We start from the raw sequence: 22,285 nt of genomic DNA, 5'->3' as shown, positions 1-22,285 counted from the left end.
AATACTTGAACTTATAATAGTTGCTCCAAAGTTTTTTTCCTCTCCTTTCAGTATCTGGGTCCTCTCAGGATCTGTTACCATTAGCTCCTTTTCCTCTTCATTATACATCACATTTTCCTGCTTCTCACATACCTAATAATGTGTTACCGTGTGATGTATATAGGGGACATCACATTATAAGGAGTTTGGGTAATATTGTCTTTTAAAGGGTGTTGAATTTTGTACTAGCAGGGCATTAAATTAGTGGTAGATTCTTTTGAACATGTCCAGTTGGTTTTGTGATTTTTAAAGACAGATCTCTTTCAGTTTTGTACAGAGTCCTGGGATATGGCTTTTATGTTCAAACATGGCACTTCTGTGGTTTCATATAAATGCCCAGTGAAGTTGCTTCACTTTGATCCAGAATTCTAGCACCTCTCAACATTATGCAGCCTCTCCATTTATTTATTTATTTTAAGATTTTATTTATTTGTCAGAGAGAGAGCACAGCAGGGGGAGGGGCAGAGGGAGAAGCAGGCTCCCCACTGAGCAAGGAGTCCGATGTAGGACTCGATCCCAGGACCCTCGAAACATGACCTGAGCTGAAGACAGACGCTTAACTGACTGAGCCACCCAGGCGTCCCAGCAGCCTCTCCATTTAGCTCTCAGTCTCACAGAAGTGACTCTTTGGTAAGCTTTGTGTACTTGTGGCTTAGCCTTCCATCAAGGACCCAAAGGAGCCACCTTGTAGACTTCTGGGTCCCCACTCTTCACACAGATTTTCCCATTCTGGTATGTTGCCCCACAAATTCTAGATCACTCATCATCTCTGAATTCTGAATTCTTATCTTTGGCTCTCCAGTTGAGTGACATTACTGGTCTCTGTTCTGGAAATTATATAGAGAGCCATCTGTGTATTCCCTATTTTTTAAGAAGCAAAGTCCTGCAGGACTTATTGTCCAATGCCTAAATATAGTTGTCTTATATTTTGTTCAGTTTTATAGTAGTTTACAGTGGGAGGGCAAGTATGAAAACCAATTTGTTCATTAGCTGGAAGTGGAAAATCCTCTTCCCTTACCAGTAATATTTTAAAACAGTTGAGCCAATATTGATTATATAAATACTCCTTTTTGCTTGGGTTTTGGTAGGAAATAACCTTGAACTGCAGGGGTCAATGAGAAACTAATGTTTTGTTTTGTTTTTTAAGATTTTATTTATTTATTTGACAGAGAGAGCACAAGCAGAGGGAGTAGCAGAGGGAGAGGGAGAACCAGGCTCCCCACTGAGCAGGGAGCTCGACGCGGGGTCGATACCAGGACCTCCAGATCATGACCTGAACTGAAGGCAGATGCTTAAACATCTGAGCCATCCAGGTGCCCCAGAAACTACTGTTTTTTTTAAAGGACAGGAAATTGGGGACAGACACTTTAAAAAGTGTTGTACTTATCCAGTTCACATGACACTCTAAGATACAACTCTTCTTCATGTCTCCCAAGATGCAGATGGGTTCTCAAAGAGCAGACTCACAGTCCTAGAAGATCTATCAATATCATGTTTGACATATACCACATCTATCTTTAAAAAAACTATCACTAAACATGTGAAAGCATTCTTCCCTGGAGCCATGAATGAGACATAGGGAAATAGGCATTGGTGTTATTTTTCTGTGGTCCTTTCTATATTCACTGTACACTTCCTTTTATTATAGATTAAGAGCTCTTAATCTGGATGAATGATACTCTAAATAAACCAGGGTTCTGTAAATCATTTAAGCTAGATCAGATGTCATTCTGCAATAAACATTCTTACAGATAACTTTTGAATTTTGGTAAATAATAAAAGGAAAAGAATAGTTTTTTGAACTTAGTTATGGGGAGTAATCAAGTCATAAATCACAGCTTTGGGAAACTTCCAAACTTTTAGTTTATATAAGTCGTTTGGTATAAATGGAATTAGTATGAACTTTAGAGTCAAACACATCTGAGTTTGACTCATAATTCTTAGTTTTCCTTATAATCAGTTTTATCAACTATAAATAGGTATAATAATTCTATTGGTTAGGATTATTATGAAAATTAAATAGTTGCTTATATTATCTTATTTTATCTTATAAAATAAGATAATTTATAAAATAGTATAATATATATTATATATTATATTAACATAATATGTTATATCATTATATAAGGCATTATCTGGTATAATGCCTTTGCAGATGATCAAGAAAAGTTAGCTGCTTTAATTTTGTGAGATGTAATGATTTTGTTGCTGATAATCATAAAGCACTTGGCATGTCCTCAAGAAAGACAGACTATAAATTTAAGCAGGCATAAACACAAATATCTTCTATTATTATCAAAAAGGAAAGCTCTGCATTATTAACCTTATAAGATTAATACAATTCTTCAACTTGAAGGGCTGAAAAGTTTTTTTTTACTTTTTTGAAAATAAGATAAAGTTTAAAAAACTTAGGCTTTTCTTTTTTTGATGCTTTTGCTATAATTGAACAATAAACCCTAGTATATACAACATCTTATAAAATTTCATTTGCTCCGTTTCGGGCATAAAATTGATGATATGTCATGCTTTAAAGTAGAATTTGTGACATTTAAGGCTCTTAGTGATTAATAGTTCAAACATAATAGCACACTGCAGGGGGTTATCCAGAATTGGAAAGCAGCTAGTGCCAATTTTAACACTTCACTCACCTTCTAAAAATATTCTGCAGAACTTCTGATTCCAGTTACCCAGATAAGGATATATCAGCCAATACTCTTGCTGATAGTAACTAGAACAGCTGGATAAAATAATTTTTAAAATTCTGCTTGAAGATATTGGAGAACTACCAAGACAGTGAGTATTTGAAGGACCAAGATTCTAGACAGAAGCAAAGCCCAGAGAGGTAAGCCTGACATTTGGTGCTGCTTTTGCTTTTCAAAGCATTTGCCAATATGGAATTGGCGGCCAAGAGGGTGAGAAACTTAACAGAAAGTAGTGTTTGAAAAGTTGAGAAACTGCAGAGAGCTTTAGGTAGAGTCAATGGGCAAAGACCACAAAGTTATACTTCAGGGTCTGCTAAAGGGCAGGGCTTCCAACTAGATTCCTGAGGGGCTACACTCTTGATGTAAGTATAAAGTAGAAATAAGCCAGTTCTTAGACTGAAACTCATCTTCAAATAAACTCAATCCTAGAATAGATTAAGGTATCATTTAACCCCTACCCTAACTACCTGCCAGAAGCAAAAGTAAATTCTTTCTGGAGGAAAACAGCATCATACACAGCCTCAAATTATCACTACATTTTTAAAATTCTATATACAACATTCAATAAAAAAAGAACAAAGAGATAAGACCAAATGATCCCAAAACAAGAACAAAAAGATCCAGGGCGCCTGGGTGGCTCAGTTGGTTAAGCGACTGCCTTCGGCTCAGGTCATGATCCTGGAGACCCGGGATTGAGTCCCGCATCGGGCTCCCTGCTCAGCAGGGAGTCTGCTTATCCCTCTGACCCTCCCCCCTCTCATGTGCGCGCGTGCTCTCTCTCTCTCTCATTCTCTCTCTCAAATAAATAAATAAAATCTTAAAAAAAAAAAAAAAAAGAACAAAAAGATCCAATTAGAGGAAAAATGTAACTAATAAGCAAACTGGAGGGAAAAATGGAATAATATAATTAACATAATAAAGGGCAAGGGTGGTTAGGTAAAAGGACATAGAATAGGTGGAACAAATAGAAAAGAAAGAGGGTAGGACAAACACAATTGTACTATTTATATTATAATTCAATTAAATAATCTAATTGAAAGACAAAGGTGACAGCTGATTATAAATATACAATTATATATTGCTTACAAGAGATACAACTTAAATATAAGGAGATATGCATACATGATATATGAAGCAAATACAAACCAAAATAAAACTGGTGTAGGTATACTTTGAGATGAAGTAGGTTTTTTTTTTTTAATATTTTATTTATTTATTTGACAGAGAGAGACACAGCGAGAGAGGGAACACAAGCAGGGGGAGTGGGAGAGGGAGAAGCAGGCTTCCCGCCAAGCAGGGAGCCCGATGCGGGGCTTGATCCCAGGACTCTGGGATCATGACCTGAGCCGAAGGCAGATGCTTAACGACTGAGCCACCACCCAGGCACCCCAAGATGAAGTAGGTTTTAAGGCAAGAAGCATTATTACAAAATAGAAGAATGTTTCATAATGATGAAGGCTCAATATACCAAGAAAATTGGCACGCACCTCATTACACAGTGTTAAAACAAAACAAAAAAGACAAGTCCACAATTATAGTGGAAAATTTTAAAACACAGTCTCAGTGAGGATACAGAAGAACTGAAAAACATGACTAACAAACTTGATTTTATATGGAACACTGCATTCAACAACTGTAAACTGTAGACTGCACATTTTCTTCAATGCACATGGAAATCTTACCATTGACCATATAATGAGCCATAAAGGAATTTCAATAAATTTCAAAGGGTTGATGTAATACAGAATAGGTTAAGGGGTGTGTGTGTGTGTGTGTGTCTCCCTAGAAAATGTTTTATTGTTTGAAATTAGGAAATACACTTTAAGAAACCTAGAGCAAAGAAGAATTCCCAACAGATATGTTAGAAATAGCTTGAGCTGAATGATAATGAAAAATAGACACACAAAATTGTCAGAATGCAATCAAAGCCATGCTTAAATGGAAATTATACCCTTGAATGCATACATTAAGAAACAGAAGCTGAAAAATCCATGACTTAAGCATCTATCACAAGTTAGAGTAAGAACAACACATTTAAACAAACTTGGAAGACTTACACTATTGGATATAAATATTTATAAAGTAATTAAGGCAGTTTGGTATTGGAGCAAGGACAGAGTCTAGTAGTAGACCTACACATATATATGGGCACTTGGTTTATTTTCATTGAATTATAGTTGACATACAGTATTACATTATTTGCAGGTATACAATATAGTGGTTCAACAGATCTATACATTATGCAGTGCTTACCATGATAAGTGTAGTTACCATTTGTCAACACACAAAGTTATTACAATATTATTGACTATATTCCCTATGCTGTACTCTTCATCTCCCTAACTTATTTTATATGTGCAGGATTGTAGCTCTTAATCCCCTTCACCTACTTTGCCCATCCCCCTACACCCCTCTACTTTGACAATCACCATTTTGTTCTCTTTATTTATGAGCCTGTTTGTTTCTTTTTGGTGTTTGTTTGTTCATTTGTTTTTATTTTTAGCTTCACATATAAGTGAAATCATATTGTATTTGTCTTTCTCTGCCTGATTTATTTCACTTAGCATAATACCCTCTAGGTCCATCCATGTTGTCACAAATGACAAGATTTCATTCTTTTTTATAGCTAATATTCCATTGTGTGTGTGTGTGTATATGCATACATCACATTTTCTTTACCCATTTATTTATGGATGGACACTTGGGTTGCTTCCATATCTTGGCTATTGTAAATAATGCTGCAATAAACATAGGGGTGCATATATCTTTTCAAATGAGTGTATTAATTTTCTTTCTTTTTTTTTTTTTAAGATTTTATTTATTTATTTGACAGAGAGAGAGACAGCGAGAGAGGGAACACAAGCAAGGGGAGTGTGAGAGAGGCAGCAGGCTTCCCGCTGAGCAGGGAGCCCAATGTGGGGCTTGATCCGAGGACCCTGGGATCATGACTTGAGCCAAAGGCAGACGCTTAACGACTGAGCCACCCAGGCGCCCCAAGTGTATTCATTTTCTTTGGGTAAATATCCAGTAGCAGAATTATTGGATATGGTATTTCTATTTCTAATTTTTTAAGGAACCTCCATACCATTTTCCATAGTGGCTGCACTAATTTACATTCCTGCCAACATTCTCCACATCCTTGCCACCACTTGTTCTTTTTTTTTTTTTTTTTTTTAATACTTTTAAGTAATTTCTATACCCAACATGGGGCTCAAACTCACAACTCCAAGATCAAGAGTTTTACACTCCACAAACTGAGCCAGTCAGGTGCCCCCACCACTTGTTATTTCTTATCATTTTGATACTAGCCATTCTGACTGGTGTGAGGTGATATCTCATTATGATTTTGATGTGCATTTCTGTGGGAACCTCACTTATGACAAAGGTGACCCTGTAAAGCAGCAAGCAAAGGACAATTTTGTCAATAAATGTCACAAGCCCACTGGATATACATATGATAGAAATCAATTTTGAGATATATCCTCTTAAAAATCAACAGAGGTGGATTGTAGGTTTAAATGTTAACATTAAAATAATACAAATTCTGGAAGATAAAAAGAAGTTTTGGGGCACCTGGCTGGCTTAGTCTGTAGAGCATGCAACTCTTGACTGGGGGGTTGGTGTGTGTGTGTGTGACTTTGAGCCCCATGCTGGGTGTAGAGATTACTTAAAAATAAAACCTTTAAAAAAAAAAAAAGAATTTTCAAGACCTTGGGGTAGTAAAAGATTTTTAAAACAGGGCACAAAGAGCATTAACTAGCCCCTGGCAACTACCATTTTACTCTATTTCTGTGAAATTAGTTTTTACTTATTTTTTAAGATTCCATATATAACTGATGCCATACAATATTTGTCTTTCTCTACCTGGCTTATTTTCCTTACTGTAATGCCCTCCAGGTTTGTCAATGATATAGCAAATGGCAAGATTTCCTTCATCTGTCAATAGACACTTAGGTTGTTTTCACATCTTAGCTATTGTGAATAATGCTGCAGTAGACACGGGTAGATACTTCAAGATACTGATTTTTTTTTCCTTTGGATATTTACCCAGAGGTGGAAATGTTAGATCATATGGTTTTATTTTTAATTTTTCGAGGAACCTCCATATTATTTTCCATAGTGGCTGCACCAATATATACCCCCACCAACAGTGAACAAGGATTCCCTTTTTTTCCACATCTTTGTCAACCTTTATAATCTCTTTTTTGATAAAAGACATCCTAACAGGTATCAGGTGTTATCAGATTGTGGTTTTGATTTGCATTTCCCAGGTGATTAGTAATGTTGAGTACCTTTTCATGTACCTGTTGGCCATCTGCATGTCCTTTTTGAAAAAAATGTCTTTTTAGGTCCTTTGCTCATTTTTTAATTGAATTATTTGATTTTTTTTGTTATTGATTTATATTTGTTCCTCATATATTTTGGATATTAACGCCTTATCAGATATATGATTTCCAAATATTTTCTCCCATTCATAGATTGCCTCCTCATTATTTTGACTATTTCATTTGTTGTGCAGAAGCTATTTCACTTGACATAGTCCTATTTAATTTTCTTTGTCTTTTTTTTTTTTTTTTTAATGTGAGGCTTGAATCCATGACCACGAGATCAAGATCTGAGCTGAGATCAAGAGTAAGATCACCCCAAGTCCCACTTATATTTTAGGTTTTGGGGCCTATGCTTTTTGTTGTCTTATAAAAACAAAACCAAACACACACACATACACACACACAAACATCGCCAAGACCAATGTCAAGGAGCTTTTTCTTGATGTTTTCTTCCAAAAGTTTTATGGTTTCCAGTCTTATATTTAAGTCTTCAATTCATTTTTAGTTAGTTTTTGTGAGTGATGTAAGGTCTAGGTTCATTCTTTTGCAGGTGGATATCCAATTTTCCTACCACTACTTATTGAAAAGGCTATCCTCTCTCCATTGTATGTTCTTGGTCAAAGACTAGTTGACCCTTTATTCTGTTCCATTGATCCATATGCCTGTTTTTATCCCAGTACCACCCATAAAATGGAATACAAGGTAAACACTGAAGAAATTATATAGATTTATGTTTACTGATATGGAAAACTATGTTATATTGTTGAATGAAAAAACTCAAGTTATAAACAAATGTACAATACACACACACACAAACATACACGCATATTCACACAGAGAGGTATTTTAAAGGATATTCATTTCTAGACTGCAAGATTTCAAGTGGATTTTACTTTTGTTCTCTATACTTTTATGGTAATGTTTCCTTTCTATTATAGTATTTATTCTTACAATCAAAATATTTTATTTTCATCTAAGGTCTTGCAGAATCATCTTGATTTTGCTTAAAAAATATCCTCTCCTTTACATTCGTGTAATTCAGGCCCTGTTTCAGGTCTTCGTTATTTCTTACATAGCCATGTAATAACAATAGTTGCTCTGTCTTAAAAGCAGTAACACATGATATCTGCATACTACTTACCAGTTTACAAAGTCTTTCAGTACATTGTCCCTAGACCCAAAACAACCTTACAAGTAAAGAAATATGAAGAAAATCTACCTTTACTGGAGGAACAGAGGCAGAGGTGAAAAGGTGGAGATAAAGTCAGTGGGATCAAAAAATCTAAAAAGTGTTATAATTTCTGAACTGTGATGTCAACATGCACAGATATTGTAAATATTAAATAGTAAAACCTTCCATCAATATATGAATATGCCTGTTCAATTTGACAGAACAAAATACAAAATACAGATGATAAATAACAGAAGGTTCATAGTTTTGAAGTAATTAGAAAGATTTTTTTCATGATCAATGAAAGCACAATTTAAATGAATGGTGCAAAGCTAGAATTTAAACAACAAACTCATTCCAAAGACAAGTGACCTAAAGCCATGAACCCATTTTAACATCTAAGCCATCAAAGCTTTAGGTAAAAGATCTTACAAGAAAATGATACAGAGCACAAGGACCTGTAAGAAACTGGCCAATTTTACTGCTGTTAGCTAATAAATGGGAGGATTAAAGTGTATGTGAATTTATAACCCCTTGGATCTACTTTGCACTGTGGTTACTTTAAATACAAGTGAGAACATTCATAATTTGTTACTTCACACTAAAATGTAAGGGACAAACTGAGTACATTCAAAATCTATGGTACATATTTTGCCTTATGTCCTAACTTCTGTAGCTGTACTTCAGAGGATGGATTAAAAAGACATTTAAGCTTATTAGATAGAAAGGTGTCATCCCCTCACATCAAGGTACATGAAGAGAAAAGTTCAAGAATTATAAATTCTTAGAAAACATAAAATATCCTTTGGGCCCTGGCAAGGAAAATGTCAACAAGTCAAAAGAGACTAGATGGCTATTGACCAGTTTCATGAAGGCAAAGCTGCAAGCCAAGATGGAATAATGCTTTCCCACCATGTGTCTAAGGCACAAATGACACTAATCCTTTTTAATGGTCACAAAAGCTGACAACTTACTCAGCCTTAGAACTGAAGGCACAAAATCATCTCTGGGAATGACTCACCATAAACAAGTCACGAGCACCAATGTCAACAGCTAACAGAAATGCCTTTTCAAATCTCTGGTACCTATAAGGAAGAAAACAAATGTTCTATGTTAGTTGTGAACAAAACCATAAAAGGAGAGAGCTGCTAGTTTAATGTATTTATGTTATTGTTTTTTATTCTTCTGATGGGAAAAATATTTTCAAACAGTAGGGAATTTGCCTGTTGGGATTTTCTGTATGTGAAATGTTACTGCATTTAGGGGGAGCTGAGGCAAAGCGTCCACAGAGGCCTTCAATGCAACTTTCAAGGATAAGCAGAACCCAGAGTAGGTGCTGCTGAATATAGGGAAAGGCTGGCTTAGGAAGCAGGTCTCTCATAATTTTTAACTTTATTGTGTTTTGTAAGAGAAAAGTATGAGGATATGGAGAATATAGCAGGATAAAAGTAATTAACAAATCAAATAATTACACTTTTGTGTTTCTTAGGTAAAAAGTGAGAAGTCAAATGTATTATTACAAAAGTTGTATTTGTGAGTTTTGGAAAAAATACATCCTAGGCTGCCCTCAAATAACAATAATAAATGGTTTCTAAATATTTTAAAGTATTTTCTAAATATGTGAAGTATTACTTGTCTGCTCTTTTTTCACAATCGTACTATCTTTCCCTGAAGTATAACTTTGATAATTCTTTATGGTGAAAGTTTAACTTTATGCTAAGATACATGAAAACTACAGTTTAAATTAATTACCTTTACAGAAAGTTTAAGATCTTGAGAGCAAAGCATGTCATGATCATATACTTTTTGCACAGAGGTTTAGAAGGAAAGGTCTTTTTTTTTTTGGTCTGAATGTGGAGATTTGCACAGATATAATTGTGAGTTTTTCTGACTCCAGAAACAAGCAGTTAAGTAACCAAGTTGTTCTCTGTTCTCTATTTCATATTGTGAAATATGATAGTATAAAATATAAAGATTTCAACTAAAACATATCAGAAATATGGAATATTAGTTATTACTAACAGATTATATAAATTTCATTAATAAAATAGCTATGATAAGTAAAGTACAAGCAAAAAATTAATGACTGTTATCCCCAATCTCCTCCTTTGCCCTTCTTACTAGCCTCCCCAGTATTTGCCTCAATCTCTTTCACCTATGGAAGATCAGAAGGCAATTGTGTTTATTTTTGTTCCAGGAAGCTTACTGAAGTGGAGGTAGGATGTAATGAGAAAGAGGACAGAGGATTATAGCAAGTTACAGTACTTATTCATACAGTCACTGCTATTTTGCCACTACACTGAAACTTCTCTGGCAATAGTAATCGTCCATCTTCTAATGATCAAACAAATGATAAGTTCTCCTCTTGTGTCCCTTCTGGCCACATCTGACCCTATAAATTTCCCCTCTTTGAAACCCCCTCTTTCCTTGCATTTGGAGATGCCATTCTTTTGTTTTCCAATTTCTGGCATTTTATCTTCTTAGTCTCTTTTCCTAGTTTGTTTTTCTCTGCCTACTCCATGAAGTTGGTGTGCTTTTGTACTCTTCTATTTACACTCACTACTCTAGTCTCCCGACTAACCTTACCTACTCTCATGGCATTGATAATTATATCAGTGACTCACGAATCTCTAGGATCCCTATCTTTCCTGAGCTTGAAACTCTTATTTCCAGGTACTTCGAATTTAAAATGTCTAATATGTTCACAGATACATCAAGTTGGCAATCATATATAGGATAAATTAAAATTGGAGAGAGTGAAATTAAGAGGGGCAAGATAGGATGTATTCTTCTTTCTAGGTGAGAGGTAATGAATGACACTATGATAAAATGAAAGAACAAGCATTGGCATCTGGCAGCATGGACAACCAGAAATACCAAAGGGAGCTCCCAACTAGACTGCCTGTAAAACATACATTAAAGTACATCACAGAATTCTAAAAAAATAAGAAAATCTCTCCAAGGGTTCCATAGTCTTAATCAAAAAATAGCAACAAAATGAAATCCCTTCATTAAAACTAGTGTAAAGATCCCTGAACAGCGAGCAAATACTGGGGAGCAGGGAGAGGCAGAACTATCTAACGGCCATCACTTCAAGAGACTGAGCCCTGAACAAGTCTCAAGGTAAAGGTGCTAAACCCAAGACTTCTGATTAAGCCAAGGGTTAAAATATTCCCAGGATATAGTCCAACTTTGGCATAAAGAATAAAAAAAAATTCATGTCTGGATTAAAGCATTTTTTTTAAGTAGGCTCTATGACCCCAAGACCTACATTCCCATGCTCCATCAACTGAGCCAGCCAGGTACCACTGGATTAAAGCATTTTTGATAGAAAGCCCCAGGATTACCAACAATTAAAATAAAACAAATATGAGTTCACCATCAAAAATCACCAAATGCAGGGGCGCCTGGATGGCTCAGCTGATTAGGCATCTGACTCTTGATTTTGGCTTAGGTCATGATCTCAGGTCATGAGATGGAGCCCTGAGTTGGGATTCTCTCTCTCTTCCTCTGCCCCTCCCCCTGTTTGTGTGCTCTCTATGAAATAAGTGTATCTTAAAAAAAAATCACCAAATGCACAAGAAAACAAGCTACTATGATGTAAAATAATTTCACAGACTGTTTTTTCTTATGGTATCTTATAATTCATATATGCTTTCTATACTCCTTTTTAAATTTTTTTTATTTAAATTCAATTTAATTAACATATACTGTATTATTAGTTTCAGAGGTAGAATTCAGTGATTCATCAGTTACACACAACACCCAATGCTCCTTACTTCAAGTGCCCTCCTTATAAGGCCCATCACCCAGTTACTCTATCCTCCCACAGACCTCCCCTCCAGTAACCCTGTTTGTTCCTTATAGGTAAGAGTCTCCTGTGGTTTACCTCCCTCTCTGTTTTCCTCTTATTTTATTTTTTCCTTCCCCTCCCCTATGTTCATCTGTTTTGTTTCTTCAATTCCGCATATGAGTGAAATCATATGGTATTTGTCTTTCTCTGACTTGACTTATTTCACTTAGCATAATACCCTCTAGGTCCATCCACATCATTGCAAATGGGAAGGTTTCATTCTTTTTAATAGCTGAGTAATATTCCAGTGTGTGTGTGTGTGTGTGTGTGTGTGTGTGTGTGTGTGTGTGTGTGTATAGATACCAGATGTGTGGATAGATAGATAGATAGATAGATAGATAGATAGATAGATAGATAGATATACCACCTCTTCTTTATCCATTCATCTGTCGATGGACATCTGGGCTCTTTCCATAGTTTGGCTATTGTGGACACTGTTCCTAGAAACATTGGGGTGCACGTGCCCCTTCGAATCACTGTGTTTGTATCCTTTGAATAAATACCTAGTGGTGCAATTGCTGGGTGGTAGGGTAGTCCTATTTTTAACTTTTTGAGGAACCTCCATACTGTTTTCCAGAGTGGCTGTACCAGCCTGCATTCCCACCAGCAGTGTAAGAGGGTTCCCCTTTCTCCGTGGCCTTGCCTACATTGGTTGTTTCCTGAGTTGTTAATTTTAGTCGTTCTGACAGGTATCTCATTGAGGTGGCATCTCATTGTGGTTTTGATTTGTACTTCCTTGATGCCGAGTGATGTTGAGCATTTTTTCATGTGTCTGTTGGCCATTTGTATGTCTTCTTTGGAGAAATGTCCGTTCATGTCTTCTCCCCATTTCTTGATCAATTTTTTGTTTTTTTGGGTGTTGAGTTTGATAAGTTCTTTATAGATTTTGGATACTAGCCCTTTATCTGATAAGACATTTGCAAATATCTTCTCCCATTTCAAAGGTTGCCTTTTAGTTTTGTTAACTATTTCCTTTGCTGTAGAGAAGCTTTTTATCTTGATGAAGTCCCAATATTTCATTTTTGCTTTTGTTTCTTTTGCACTTTCTTCACTCCTTTTCATTCTTTTTTGTTCTCCTTCACCTGAGTAATTTCAAAAGATTTGTCTTCTACCTCAGAGATTCTTTCTTTGGCTCAATCCTGTCTGATATTGATGCTCTCTACTACATTTTTCATTTCATCCATTGTATTCTTTATCTCCAGAATCTTTTTTTTTTTTATGATTTCTATCTTTGTAAAGTTCTCATTTTGTTTGTGCATTGTTTTCCTTATCTTACTGTCTTTGTTTTCTTGAAGCTCATTGAGCTTCCTTTAAAAAACTATTTTTAATTCTTTATTGGGTAAATCACAGACCTCCATTTCTTTGGGGATATTTACTAGAAAATTATTGTGTTTCTCTGGTGGTATCACATTCCTTGATTTTTCAAGCTTCATGAAGCCTGTGTTGCAATTTTCTCATTTAAAGAAGTAGTCATTTCATCCAGTCTTACCAACTAGTTTAAGGAATGAAAAAGCTTCTATTAGCCCTGTGGGGATTCTGAGTCTTTCTCAGTCCTTTTCTATGGATACACCTGCTCCACACTTCTGTTCCCTCTTGAGGAGGAATTCTTAAGGTTGTATGCCCTCTCTCTATTCTGTAACCCTAGGCCAGATGCTGAGAGCCTCCTGTTTGCTTGCCTTAGGGTAGTCCTTAATGCTCAAGTTTGTGTGCTTTCTCTTAAACCTGCAGAGTCAGGCCAGCTTTCTGTGTGTGATTAGTAGCCATTTGCAAAGGCACCTCTTGTCACCCTGGAGGTGTGCACAGAGAACCGGCCATTGGGTGTGGGGGCACACATGGAGCATTGGGGATACCTGATGCCAGTTCTGGGGATCCACAAGCAAGGTCTCCTCATGAGTTTGTGGGCAGGCTTCCTGATAACAGTCTGTCAATCAGTTAGTAGGATCTGTGTCCCTGTGATGCCCTCTGAGAGCCGTGACTGCTGTTGTTCCAGCTGCTCCCCACCACCTAGTTATGCAACACACCTCAGTATTCTAGATGGGGTGAGAAAGAAGTGAGTCTCTGGCAGCATCCTACATAGCTTGGGAAGTCAGGCTGTTATTCACATGCTCTCACTTTTAGCCATGGGAGAAATCATGTGCTGAGAATTGTGGGATCTTGGCACTGAGCTGTGCCACTTGGGGAAGGGATGATACAGGTAAAATGAAACCGCTCCCCTTACCCTACTGAATGCATCCAACCTCAGATTTTTTTTTTCCTTTTCGCTCCAGTGGTATGCTGGAGCTTCTCCACTGGACTCCCAGACTTCCACAAAGGCACTCTTATTCATGGATGATTGTCTAAATTGGTGTTGCTTGGGAGTAAGATGGTAGAGAACTCTTATTCTGCCATGTTGATGATGTCACTCTCACTCTAGAAGTTGTATAATTTTACCTTTTACACTGAGTGCTGTGATCCATTTCAGGTATATTTGTGTTGGCATGAAGTAGAGGACAAGACTCATTTTTTTCCCCATTTGGGTGTCCAGTTTATGTGGCATCATTTTTGGAAAAGACCATCTACTCTACATTGAATTACCTTATCGATTTAGTAAAAAACAAACAAACAAACAAAAAACAGTTGTAAGTTTTGAAATTGGGAAGCGTGTGTTCTCTTTCTTCTATTTCAAGACTGTTTGGGCTGTTTGGGGCCCTTTGCAATTTCATATAAATTTGTAAACTGGCTTTTTCTATTTCTGGAAAAAAAAAAAAAGCCATAGGAATTTTGATAGGGGTTGCACTGAATCTGTAGACTGCTTTGGGTAGTGTTGCCGTCTTAACAAGAATAAGTTTTCTAATCCATTTACACAGGATGTCCACATTTAAGTCTTCTTTAATTTCTTTTAGCAATGTTTTTCTGTTTTCAGTGTATAACTTTGCCAGGTGTAGAATTCTTTATTCTTATATATGATTTTTATATGATCCTTATTCATATATATATGTATATATGTATATCTTTATTCTTTATATATATATGTATAAATTCTTTTCAACATATATATTGAAGTATTATTAACATAAGGTGTTCTGTTAGTTTCAGGTTTATAATAAAATGATTCCACAATTCCATATACTCAGTGCTCATCACAAGTGTACTTTTTTTTAATAAAGATTTTGTTTATTTGACAGAGAGAGACACAGCAAGAGAGGGAACACAAGCAGGGAGAGTGGGAGGGGGAGAAGCCGGCTTCCCGCCGAGCAGGGAGCCCAACGTGGGCTGGATCCCAGGACCCTGGGATCATGACTTGAGCCGAAGGCAGACTTTTAATGACTGAGCCACCCAGGGGCCCCACAACAAGTGTACTCTTAATCCTCTTTATCTCTTTCACGCATCCCCCAACCACCTGTACTCTGACAACTACCAGTGTGTTCTCTGTATTTTTTGTCTCTTTTTTCTTTGTTCATTTGTCTTATTTCTTAAATTCCTATATGAGTGAAATCATATAGCATTTGTCTTTCTCTGACTGACTTATTTCACTTAGTATTATACCCTCTAGGTACATCTACATCGTAACAAATGGCAAGATCACATTCTTTTTTATGGCTAAGTAATATTCCATGATATATATAGTACACATATCACATATTCTTTATCCATTCATCAATCAATGTGCACTTGGGTTGCTTCCATATCTCGACTATTATAAATAATACTGCAATAAACATAGGGGAGCATATATCTTTTTGAGTTAGTGTTCTCATTTTCTTTGGGTAAATACCCAGTAGTGGAATTACCTGGATCATATGGTAATTCTATTTTTAATTTTTTGAGGAACCTCTGTACTGTTTTCCTTAGTAGTGGTACCAGTTTGCATTGCCACGTAGCACACAGGGTTCTTTTCTCTCCACATTCTCACTAACATTTGTTATTTGTCTTTTTGAGTATAGCCATTCTGACAGGTGTAAGGTGATAACCTCATTGTAGTCTTGATTTGTAATTCCCTGATGATTAGTGATGCTGAGTATCTTTTCATGTGTCTGTTAGCCATCTGTATTCCCTCTTTGGGAAAATGTCTATTCAAGTCCTCTGCCCATTTTAATCAGATTACTTGGGGGTTTTTTGGTGTTGAGTTGTAGAAGTTCTTTATATATTTGGACATTAACCTCTTATCAGATATATCATTTGCAAAAATTTCTCTCATTCACTAGGCTGCCCTTTTGTTCTGTTGATGTTTTCCTTCGCTGTGCAAAAGCTTTTTATTTTGGTGTAGTCCCAATAGTTTAAGTTTTCTTTTGTTTCCTTTGCCTGGGGAAACATATGTACAATATTATTTCTACAGCCTACGTTGATGAATTTTACTATCTATGTTCCTTCTAGGAATTTTATGAGTTCAGGTCTCACATTTAGGTCTTTATTCCCCTTTGAGTTTATTTTTGTGTATGGTCTAAGAAAGCGGTCCAGTTTCATTCTGCTGCATGTAGCTGTCCAGTTTTCCCAGCACCATTTGTTGAAGAGACTGTCTTTTCCCCATTGTATATTCTTGTCTCCTTTGCTGTAGATTAATTGACCATTGAAGTGTAGGTTTATTTCTGGGCTGTCTATTCTGCTCCATGGACCTATGTGCCTATTTTTGTGACAGTACCATACTCTTTTGATTACTACAGCTTTGTAGTATACCTAAAATCTGGGACTGTGATATCTCCAGCTTTGTTCTTCTTTCTCAAAATTGCTTTGGCTACTCAGGTTCTTTTGTGGTTCCATACAGATGTAAGGATTATTTCTTCTAGTTCTATGAACAGTGCCATTGGAATTTTGATAAGGATTGTATCAAATATGTAGACTGCTTTGGGTAGTATGAACATTTTAACAATACTGGTTCTTCTACCCCATGAGCATAAGACATCTGTTTGTGTCATCTTTAATTTCTTTCATCGGTGTTTTATAGTTTTCAGAGTACAGGTCTTTCACCTCCTTGATTAAGTTTATTTCTAGGTTATTTTATTCTCTTTGGTGCAAATGTAAATGGGATTGTTTTCTTAATTTCTCTTTCTGCTACTTCATAATTAGTGTACAGAAATGCAACAGATTTTTGTATATTAATTTTGAATCCTGTAACTTTACTGAATTCATTTATCAGTTCTAGTAGTTATTTGGTGGTCTTTAGGCTTTTCTATATTTGGTATCATGTTGTCTGCAAATAGTGGAAGTTTTACTTCTTCCTTACCCATTTGGATGCCTTTTATTTCATTTTCTTGTCTGACTGCTGCAGCTAGGACTTCGAGTACTATGTTGAAAAAAGTGGTGAGAGCTGACATCCTTATCTTGTTCCTGATGTTAGAGAAACATATATGAAAAACCCACAGCTAACATCATGAGTTGAGAGCTTTTCTTCTAAGATCAAGTGTAGAATTCTTGGTTTATGGTTTTCTTTGTACATTTTAAATGTCATCCCACCACTTTCTGACCTCCATGTTTTCTAATGAGAAATAAGCTGTTAATCTTACTGAGGAACCTGTCTACAAGATAAGTTGCTTTCTGCTTTCCACTTTCAAGATTCTCTTTTTGGTTTCTGAATTTTGATTATAATATGTTTTGATGTGGATCTCATTGAATTGATTCTATTTGAATTTCATTGTGTTTTCTTGGATATGTAGATTCATGCTGCTAGTCAAAATTTTCTTCTATGACTCCCATAATGCATACACTTGATGGCATCCCACAAGTTGCTCAGGTTCTATTCATTTTATTTTTTTCTATCTGCTCCTCTAACTTGATAATTAACTGATTCTTCTGCCTGCTCAAATCTGTTGAGCCAATCTAGTGAATTTTTCATTTCAGCTATTATATTTTACAGCTCAAATTTTTCTATTTGATTCCTTTTTAATAATTTTGGTCTCTTTATTGTATTCTCTGTCTGGTAAGACATCATCCTTCTGGTTCATTGTCTATGGTTTCCTTTAGCTCTTTGAGCTCATTTAAGCTCATAGTTGATATAAAGTCTTTGACTAATAAGCCCAATGCCTGGGCTTCCCCTGGGATGCTGCTGACTTTATTTTTTTTCCTGTGAATGGGCCATAGTTGCCTTTCAATATATATTTTTTTGAAATTAGACATTTTGAATATCATAATGTGATAACTCTGGAAATCAGATTCTTCCCCTCTCCATGTTTTGTTGTGCTGTTGAGAGCACTCATCCAGTTGTTTACTGACATTCCCAAACTGTTTTTGCAAGGCCTGTATTTTTTGTCATGTGTGATCTCCAACATCTCTGTTTCATTATCTCAGCAATCACCCAGATACTTTAAAAACTCCTGACAGATGACCTGATATATCTTTTTTTAAATCCTGAAGCAACAAACAAACAACTCTCCCAGTCTTTATAGATTGGCTTGGAGTTAGGACACTCCTTCATTGCTTAGCCAAGTTACCTACATACAATTCTGTCTTAGCCTTCCCTGCTTGCTTATGCAGAGCTAAAAGTCTTCCAGAGGTTTATGACTGGGGTTCTCAGGTCTTTCTGAGCAGCATCCAGTTTTAGGCATGTGTGTGGCACCTGTGATTCCCTGGTATATGTGTTAGCCATTCAAGGACCTTATTCCCCCCAAATTTTCTCCTCAGTCTTCTCTTTCCCAGATCTATTGGTCCAACTGCTGCTTTCCCCATTCTCCATCTCTTGTCTGAGACTGCTATGCATATTATATGTCTTTAAATTCTTTTGACATATGTGAATGCTTTGCCAGAGATGCTGTTCCAGCCTGATGGAGGCAAAACAAAACCAAGCCTCTGCACTGGTCCCTCTGGAAACCACAAGACTGGTCAAAATGCAAAATGCATAACCACAGTTTTTTAGAAAAAGGTCCATCATGGCCCTCTGACACCAGCTAGGTAACACCAGAAATGCTGACCACTGTCCTCATGGCCACTATCATACTGGGGAATGGGGGATGGTAGACAGGTAAACAAAAATGCAGTAATGCTTCCTTACCAATATTTAACATCCTCTGTCTTTATTAAGCACTCTCCTGATTGTTATAAGTTTTTACATTAGATTCTAGAGTTACAGTTAATTCTGTCAGTTTTGTTTGCTTAATGATTGCTTCAGTGGAAGGACTGATTCTTGGAGCTCCCTACTCTGCTGTTTTCATGTCATCTCTCCCACTTCTATTTATAGACCTCAATGTGGCATTCATGAGAATCTCTCTCTCAGATCTCCTACTGCAGGGAGTATAACTGACTGACAGCCCCAGCTGCTGCATTTTGAAATGTATCATTGTGTTTTCCTGTTAAGCCTACACTTTCCACAAGCTGCTCCTGGGCAGTGACTGCGGGCAGTTGAGATACTAAGGCAGTTCCATTATTGGGTGACATGGCATTCTTCAGATGGGCAACATTGGCTTGACAACTTCTGATAGCCTTAGAACTTTCTTTAGAACTGTTCTGTGGTGTGCTTTGGTGGGTGGTGGAGGCTGTGGATGGGCAATACTTACTAAGCAGACAGTGGAATAGGCTGATTACTACTAAGTTATATTTATGCCCTAAGGAAGCATAATGAGAGACTGAGTGCTCTTTTCATTTCATTTCTTTCCTTTTTCTGAGTGTTATTTTCAGTTACTAGCCAGAGATCCACTTTGGTAGCTTACAGAGGTCCTTATCTTCTGCATTTGAAAAGCAGACACAGTTGACAGGTGAGAGACCTAACTGTCAGAGTCACAGAGTTCTAGAGACATATGGATGTACCACCAAGGCAGGCAAGTCCACTTTGCTAGTCAATGCCCTGTTAAAAAAACACCTGTGATCCTGATATCTGGGATGGGTACATCTGAATATATGCCTTTGATGGTGTTTACAGTGCAGACCCCCTGAATCTGAACTAGCACTTCCACTGTGGTAGAAGATTCTTTAGAGACTTCTCCCCACAATCCAACAAATATTCCCTCCCCTCAGGAAATGCCCGTACCCCTCTCCTGGCTGCCAGGCGGATAACTGGGGTTAAATCTCAGCACAATCCAGCTGGAAACATGCTAGATATGATGAACTAAGAGACCACACACTTAAAGAGTTGCAAGATTTAGCCAGCATGTGCCAGTAAGAAAAGAAGACTTGGAATGGAAGCTAGGTTAAATAAGAATTCATTAATGTGGGGAGCATTCTTTCAGGATATGGAATTTAACATCCTATCAATGACTCCAGGGGGCTGGGATAAATTGCTACTGGAATGTCTCTTAAAAGCCTGGAAAAAAAAAAAAAACCAACAACAACCCACAATGGCCATACTCAATGAAGTGGAAATGCCTGGTGATGGCAAATAGTGCAAAAAGAAAGAAAGTGGATAGTGGTGAGGGAGAGGATGAATACTATTTGTAGCCGTGGGATGAAATGTGGTGACAATGGATATAGTTTTATCTTACTAACTTCCCTTTTCGTCTCCAATCAGTTTCCACAGAGTAGCTGCTCTGAGCCTATGTGGAAAAATAGATCTGTACATTGGTATTCATGAGAATGCACCTCTGAGATCTCTGACTTTAGGAAACAAAATAGATCAACAGCTTCAGCTATTGTAATCTGAAATTCATCACTGCACCTACACTGAGGCTACATTCCCCCAAGCTATACCCAGCCAATGAATGATGAAGTAGGGATTCTCAGGCAGGTCCATTATTGGTAGACATGGACCTTTCTTGTCATTGTCTTTTGCATAGCTTTGTGGAGTCTCACTCTATGCATGCACAGTTTAGGGTTCACCTAAGTTGACCCTTAGGCAGATTGCTGGAGCTCCTTCTCTACACAGCACCTGCCTCTCCATACACAAAACCACAAATTCCAGTTGTCTCATCTTCCCTGTCTTCATCTCCCCTGAACTCTGACCAACTTGACAAACTGCCATGTTCTGCTTGGGTTCCCCCCACCCCCAGCCCCTTGCTCTTTGGTTTAGAAAGTGCCCTCCATCGGAAAACTGGGAGATCATAAGATTGACCTCATTTGTTTTTCACTCTCAGGGATCAGAGTCCTGCATTGTCAATCACTTAATCTCTAAAAAAAGTTTTAATGCATTTTGTCCAGTTTAATAGAGGTCTCTGGTGATAGGTCAGTCTGTTACCAGTCAATTATCACAGCTGACAGCAGAAGGTCTCAGAAATACCTTCAATAAATATTATAACCCCATCAACAACAATAGCAAAGTATCATTTATTGAGATCTTCTCTATGCTAGTTACTATTCTAAGTATTTTCTGTGTATTAACTCATGTAATCTTCACAACAACCCCATCAGATTGGTACTATTATTATCTTCCATTTAACAATGAGAACACTCAAGCACAGAGAGGTTAAACATTGCCATACAGAATACCCAGTTAAATTTGAATTTCACATAATGAATAATTATTTTTTTTAATTTTTAGAAGATTTTCTTTATTTATTTGAGAGAGAGAGGAAAGGAGTAGGGGGGAGGGGCAGAGGGAGAGGGACAAGTAGACTCCCCACTGAGCAGGGACCCTGATGCAGGGCTTGATCCTAGGACCCCGGGTTCATGACCTGAGCTGAAGGCAGATTCTTAACCAACTGAGCCACCCAGGTGCCCGAATAATACTTTAGTGTTTATATCCCATACAATATTTGGGACTTACTTATACTAGACAGTTCTTTATTATTTGAAATTCACATTTAACTGAGCATTCTTTATTTTTATTTGCTAAATAAATCAGGCAACTTTAAACTTGCTCAAGGTCCTAATGCTACCCGGATAGCAATCTGGATCCAAAAACTGCACCCTCTTCCATAGCACTGCTCTACTACCACTAGAAAAGAATGAACTATGTGCTGTAGGCTTATAGGTCCTTCTTCTTGAGATCAGGTCTGTGGTTCTTGGGTTTCTAAGTTCCAGATCAGAAATGCCACATTGCTTTCATTAAAAAGGAATGACCAAATGGCTTCCATGTTTGGCTCTATAAAGAGATGACCCAGCTACCTCTTTGACTTCTATAGCATGTTAGGGACCCAAAATTCTATCATTTTGAACCCTACAAGCTTTTAAATTAATATCATTCGAAAGTTATCATAAGCTACATTGTCACCTATAAGTACATTTACTTTTATAGGGTGCTTACAAAATACCTCTAATGCCCAAGTTCCTGTTCTAGAACTCAAAGGCTTAGAAAAACTAATGACATTAGCTCTTGACTTTAAGCAACTCACAGTCTAGTAGGAGAAATAGCCAT

General features: G+C 36.9%; 1 protein-coding gene across 2 annotated transcripts in view; it reads right to left on the bottom strand.

The window, feature by feature from the left end:
* WDPCP (WD repeat containing planar cell polarity effector) overlaps window positions 1–22,285 on the bottom strand; it is a 399,135-nt gene that overhangs the window by 136,069 nt on the left and 240,781 nt on the right. For both annotated transcript variants that reach the window (XM_032410864.1, XM_032410865.1), the window contains one exon: window positions 9,262–9,325. In XM_032410864.1, coding sequence (XP_032266755.1) covers window positions 9,262–9,325 — 64 coding nt within the window. The remainder of the gene's footprint in view (window positions 1–9,261; window positions 9,326–22,285) is intronic.

This window comes from Phoca vitulina, unplaced genomic scaffold (assembly GCF_004348235.1).
Source record: "Phoca vitulina isolate PV1807 unplaced genomic scaffold, GSC_HSeal_1.0 scaffold12, whole genome shotgun sequence".
NCBI lineage: Eukaryota > Metazoa > Chordata > Mammalia > Carnivora > Phocidae > Phoca > Phoca vitulina.
The sequence above is the reverse complement of the archived record's forward strand: the minus strand, read 5'-3'. Positions and strand labels throughout refer to the sequence as shown.